The following is a 5,153-nucleotide window of genomic DNA, read 5'->3' as shown; positions in this document are numbered from 1 at the left end:
CCCCCCCCCCCCCTTCAAGAGCCATGTCACGCCGGGTGGCTCACCACCCATGCCCACATCCCTCACGGTTGTCCAGGGCTTGGCTTCCCCCGCGCTACTCCCGCTTGCGGCCCCTCTCAGACTCACACTCTCCTACATTGAGACCCATTTTTCAAATATACAGACATATATCCCTTTACTTCAGCACCATCAGCTCCTCCCTTGCCTCCACTGTTGTGTGGCATTCTTCAGATTAGTAGCACGAGCCAGCAGTCTGGCGTTTGGGGAGGGGGGAGGAGGAGGAGGGGGAGAGAGGACCGCTATAGCTGTGTATTCTTGTCCCGTGCGTCTCTCTGTGTCGGCCAAGGGGAGAGGGAAGGCGAGGGAGAGGACACGGTCAACGGTGGGAAGGACAAAGAAAGGGCAGGGGAGGCACGGCATCTCCCTCGCCGGGGAAAGGTAAGCCGGGGCTTTTCTAGTTGTTGCGGCGCTTGCGGGTAGAGGGAGCCGAGGTGCCGGCGGTGGCGGTAGCCGAGGCAGTGGCCTTCTCCGGCTGCTCGGAAGCCTCGACCGTGGCCGGCAGATCGGCCGCGATGTCGTCCATATGGAGCATGCCGGGAGAGGCGGCAGCCGAAGCGGCACCCCCCGGGCCGGGGGTGACGCCGATGACACGGAAGAAGATCCCAGCAAAAGCGAAGGAGGCCACAGCCAGCAGGCCGAAGCCGAAGAGCGACACCAGCCACTGGGGGAAGTGGTACACCTCGCGCAGATACTGGCTGAATTGCTGGATGAAGTGCGACAGGGGTATTGATGAGAGGCAGGTAGAGACAGTGCGGCTGTGCACTGGGAGAATGCGAAAGGAGGGGAAGGAGCGGCGAAGGTGGGGGGAAATGTGGCTACACAGCGAGGGCCCCGAAAACGAACCATGTAATAGGACACAACCGACAGGACGATGGAGATGGTGCGACCACTGCGAGCGAGAGAATGGCGAAGTGGAGGAGGGAGAAGATGTCGATGACAGTGTCAGCAGCGGGGCCACAACCGACCCAAGAATGACACCGAGGGGTAAGGATAAGGAGGAGGAGGAGGAGCAGCAGCAGCAGCAGCGATGGCCGAACATTCACGCACCCCCAGCCGAAGGGCGACCCGATGCCAGACCAGGGAGCCTCGTCATTGAGCCACTGCTTCTCCTCGAGGAAGACACGCAGAGCAGCCGGAGTCAGCGGGCGCGGATGGTACGCGTGGACCTTCTGGCCGAAATCGCGGACAATATACATGGCGGGGATAGCCGACACGCGGAACTGGGCCGCCGTGGCGAGGTTGGTGTCGAGATTGATGCTGTGTGCGTGTGTGCATGTTCGGTCAGTCGATCGGCCAGGCGCGTGAAGGCGTGAGCAACACATGCCCCTTCCCCCGTGCTGGATCCTCATCCTGTTGCATCCTCGCCCCCCCGGGGGGGGGGGGGGGGGCTGCCCCAGCAGCGAGGAGGCAGGATGAACGCGAGGGCGGCGCACCTGGCGAAGTGGACGTCGGAGTTGCCGGAGGCGGCAAACTCCTCGGCAAGAGACTCGATGCTGGGAGCGAAGCGGTGGCACACGCCGCACCAAGAAGCATGGAAGGTGACAAACCAGGTCTTGTCGGAGTGGGTGAAGAGATCATTCACCTGGAAGGGATTCTCCAGCTGAACAAAGGCCGGGCCGGTGAAAAGGGGGGCCAGGGCCTTGGCGGCGGCAGCAGCATCGACATCGGCATCGATGGGGGCACCGCCATCGGTGGTGGTGGTGGTGGCAGTGGTAACCACAGCATCGTCAGCGACCCCGTCAAAGTCTGCCTGCGGGGCGGCCAGAGCCGACACCAGCAGCAGACAGAGGAGGGCCACGCCGGCGAGGAGTGACCGGAAAGCCATCATACTAAAGGAGGAGGGGCGATTTGGGGTGCGAGAAGGGGAAGAGAGAGAGAGAGGGGGGGGGGGGGGCTTGAGAAGCTGGCGCCTTTCTGTGTCGGGGCAATCAGCCTGCCTGCCGATGAATGCAGATCTGGCTCCCGCGTGTGCAATGTGCCCTTGGCCCTGCCCGCGGTATGCCCAGGACAGGAGCCAGGAGGGCTAGATCGGGAACTGGAGAGGGGGGGGGGGGCGAATTGGAACTGAACCACGCCGCCGCCCAGATGGCACACACAGCATCCGGATGCGTGGGGGCGAGGGGGTCGGATGTTGCCCTGCCGGCTTGGGCGGCTGCCACCCCCGCCGCCCCCCTCCCCCCGGGTTGGATCTGGGCAAGGAAGACAGATGAATATTCTGGCAGTGCAGTGCCATGTGATTGGTCACATGCGATATCACACCACCAAGACATGGTCGGACACGAGCGCCGGTCCTCCCTCCCATCCCGCCGTCGGACTAGACCGCGGCCCCGGGGACCTGTTGGCTTGTGGTTCCCTCCTCTTTCTTCCCGTCCCCCCATGTGCCCGCTCTCGGATGCTTCTCCGTGCGCGATGGGCGGCTCGGAGGCATGTGGGATCGGCACAGAAGCACATCACAGGCGCTGCGCCGGAGGAGGCGGTCTTTTTTGTTGAAAAATAACTGGTATTTGCGTCTGAAGGGAACCGGAGTGAGAGAGAGAGAGAGAGAGGCAGAGCAGCAGGGCATTCGCGACAAGGAGGTACAAGGGACTTCGACTCCATGTCAAAACAAGGGCGGAGGAGCGTGAAAGAGGGGCAGCACGGAGGACATGTGTTTGTGTCTGCATGCCGGGTAACGGGGGGGGGGGGGCGCGACTCAGAGCGGGAAAAGGCGAAGATGGAGAAGAAAGGGGTGGAGAGGGAGGGCGGGGAGGAATACAGGTGCCTCGCGGGAATGCCTGTCCACCCTCCTCACGGGCGCGCAGACACATGCAATTAGCCCATGCTCATGGAGGCGAAGGTCTTCTGGAATTCGGCGAAGCGAGCCACCTTGTTGCTGAGCTCGGCATTGGCGGCCTCCAGCTGGGCGACCTGCGACTGCCAGAGGTTGGCGTTGGCCGTGTTCTCAGCAAGGGCCTTCTTCAGCTTGTCGATAGCCTGGACATGGACCTGTGCTCAGGCAAAGGAGGGGGAGGGGAAAGCAGCATTATGCATGTGAGTATGCCGGGTACATGTGTGTGCGCGCGCGCGCGCGCGCGCATAATGTGAGGGGGCCTGGTGAGAGGGGTCCGCTGTGGGGATGACGAGCGACACTTAGACCGGCGCCGAGGCGGTGATGGCACGCACCTGGTTATCCATGGTGAGCTGGTTAACCTGGGCCTGGAGCTCCTTGATCCGGGCCTGAAAATGTGGACACACAAATAAATGTGTGTTTGTGTGTGTGTGTGTGTGCGCGCGAGCGGACAGGTAAGTCATCATGACGAGCAAAGGAAAGGAGGAGGCATGTCCATGTGAATGGCGAGAGAGAGGGGGGGGGGGCATGAGAGACGCACGTCGGTGGCCGGGTCAACCATGCCTCCAACCGACTGCTGGGGCTGCTGAGGCTGCTGCTGCTGCTGCTGCTGCTGCTGCTGGTTCAGGTGCATGCCGCCGAAGGAGCTGGTCAGGGAGCTGACCTGGCCCGAGGGGGAGACCTGCTCCTGCTTTGGCTGCTGCATGCCGTGAGCTATTTTCATACACACATGTATGTGTATATATGTGTGTGTGTGTGTATATGCGTATGCCATGGGAATCGGGATGAGGGTCAGTTTCGCGTCTTGCTGCGTGTGTGCAAGTGCGGACTCCCCGGCCTTGCGGGTCGGGCCCGGACCGCTTACAAGGCCTCGGGAGGGGGGCTATGCAAAGAAAGGGAGGGGAAGGGGAGCGCACCATCAGGCGAGGCACCCATCCCCGGAGCAGGGGCACTCATGGCCGGCTGAGCGGCGCCATCCTTGACGGTGGGCTTACGACCCTCGGCCGCGTCAGCGAAGCAGTCCGCAAACTGGCGGGCATCCTGGACGCTGGTGAAGTTCAGGCCGTGAGTCACCTGCGACACGTCGCAGAACCACTGGCCGAAGGTGTGGCTCGGCAGGAGAAAGGTCATGCCCGGGGTGATGGGGGAGTTGATCTTGGCCACACCGCCGTCCATAGCCACGATGCGAGTGGTGTTGTCGGAGGGGTCAAACCAAAAGCCAACCGAGATGATGTTCGAGGTGGCGGACTCCCAGCTCTGGGAAGAGAGAGTGTAGGGCTGAGCCTTGACAGTGAACACGTTCTCTTCGCTGTGTGGTTGCCGTCCAGTGGCGGAGGAAAGGAGGAGGGGGGGGGTTAGGGCGGGACAGACAGAGAGGGAGGGAGCGGGCGGATTTGAGGGATGAGGATAGATGTGGCAGGGAGCAGGAGCGCAAGGAGGCGAGGAGATGGAGGGCGACGCACACAGCCATATTTAAAATCAAAGGGGGGACTGGGAGCGCACAGACCGCAGGCAGGAGGGAGGGGAGGCAGGAAGGGTGTCAGGCAAGTGGCGGTAGAGCAGGGAGGGCACGAGCAGGAGCGGCAGTGGTGGTGGTGGTGGCGGCGGCGGCGGCGGTGGCGGCGGCGGCGGCGGAGGTGGCGGAGACGGAGGCGACGACAGCGCACACTGTTCGCAAACCAGGTGGTGTGAGGACCGGCAGTGAGGAGCTTCCCCGGGACAGGGAGCAAAAAGGCGGGGGGGGGGGAAGAAGGGGTGGAAAGGGATGGGGGACGGAGGGGGCTGGCGAGGGGTGGGCCAGGCTGGGGACCAGCAGGCCGATGGGCTGGTTGAAATGTCTGGGACCGCCGGGGCAGGGGGAGCGTTCTGGACACAGGGGGCAACCGGGCGAGCGAGTGGGCGCGGGCGGGATGGGGGCAGCTTCGGGCGCTCCAAAACAAATGCCCAGGGGCGCCTCCTGCTCGCATCGGGCTGGACCCCTCCGACCACCCGGGGGGCGGGGGGGGGGGGGTGGAACGGGGGCGAGCAGCGCCCGGGAGACCGAGCGTGCGAGGGCGCAATATAGCCCCCGGTGCTTGGAGGCCCGGACGCGGGGTACAGGGAGCCTGGCGGGGGGGGGGGGGGGGGGGCCCCCCGGCGGCGGGGGGCCCCCCGCCCCCCCCCCCCCCCCCCCCCCCCCCCCCCCCCCCCCCCCCCCCCCCCCCGGTGGGCCCCCCCCCCCTGTCCCCCCCCCCCCCCCGGGGGGGGGGGGGGGGGCTGCCCCAGC

General features: G+C 64.8%; 2 protein-coding genes across 2 annotated transcripts; both read right to left on the bottom strand.

Moving 5' to 3' along the window:
- Positions 1-291: 291 nt before the first annotated feature.
- Positions 292-1,944, bottom strand: H696_05233 (hypothetical protein). The gene is made up of 4 exons (XM_009499094.1): positions 1,494-1,944; positions 1,108-1,317; positions 904-949; positions 292-763 (listed from the first exon to the last, which is right to left on the bottom strand). The coding sequence occupies exons 1-4, from the start codon at positions 1,886-1,888 to the stop codon at positions 455-457; spliced, it is 960 nt and encodes a 319-aa protein (XP_009497369.1). The 5' UTR covers positions 1,889-1,944; the 3' UTR covers positions 292-454.
- Positions 1,945-2,511: 567 nt separating this feature from the next.
- On the bottom strand, positions 2,512-4,673 carry H696_05232 (hypothetical protein). Its single transcript, XM_009499093.1, has 6 exons — positions 4,555-4,673; positions 4,351-4,378; positions 3,805-4,196; positions 3,429-3,601; positions 3,223-3,276; positions 2,512-3,045 (listed from the first exon to the last, which is right to left on the bottom strand). Exons 2-6 carry the CDS (start codon positions 4,356-4,358, stop codon positions 2,872-2,874), a joined length of 801 nt encoding a protein of 266 aa, XP_009497368.1. The 5' UTR covers positions 4,359-4,378; positions 4,555-4,673; the 3' UTR covers positions 2,512-2,871.
- Positions 4,674-5,153: the final 480 nt, after the last annotated feature.

The sequence above is a fragment of the Fonticula alba genome, assembly GCF_000388065.1.
Source record: "Fonticula alba strain ATCC 38817 unplaced genomic scaffold supercont2.9, whole genome shotgun sequence".
NCBI lineage: Eukaryota > Rotosphaerida > Fonticulaceae > Fonticula > Fonticula alba.
Note: the sequence above shows the minus strand (reverse complement) of the source record. Positions and strands in the feature narration are given on the sequence as shown.

Bases quoted from the DNA above. Each gene is read 5' to 3' on its own strand.
- H696_05232 (XM_009499093.1), bottom strand. The intron at 3,277-3,428 runs GTGCGTCTCTCA...CCACATTTTCAG, and splicing joins TGGTTGACCCGGCCACCGAC to GCCCGGATCAAGGAGCTCCA. The intron at 3,046-3,222 runs GTGCGTGCCATC...GCCTGAGCACAG, and splicing joins AGCTCACCATGGATAACCAG to GTCCATGTCCAGGCTATCGA.
- H696_05233 (XM_009499094.1), bottom strand. From the start codon at position 1,888: ATGATGGCTTTCCGGTCACTCCTCGCCGGCGTGGCCCTCCTCTGTCTG. The intron at 950-1,107 runs GTGCGTGAATGT...TCTCGCTCGCAG, and splicing joins GGGTCGCCCTTCGGCTGGGG to TGGTCGCACCATCTCCATCG. The intron at 764-903 runs GTTCGTTTTCGG...CACTTCATCCAG, and splicing joins CGGTTGTGTCCTATTACATG to CAATTCAGCCAGTATCTGCG.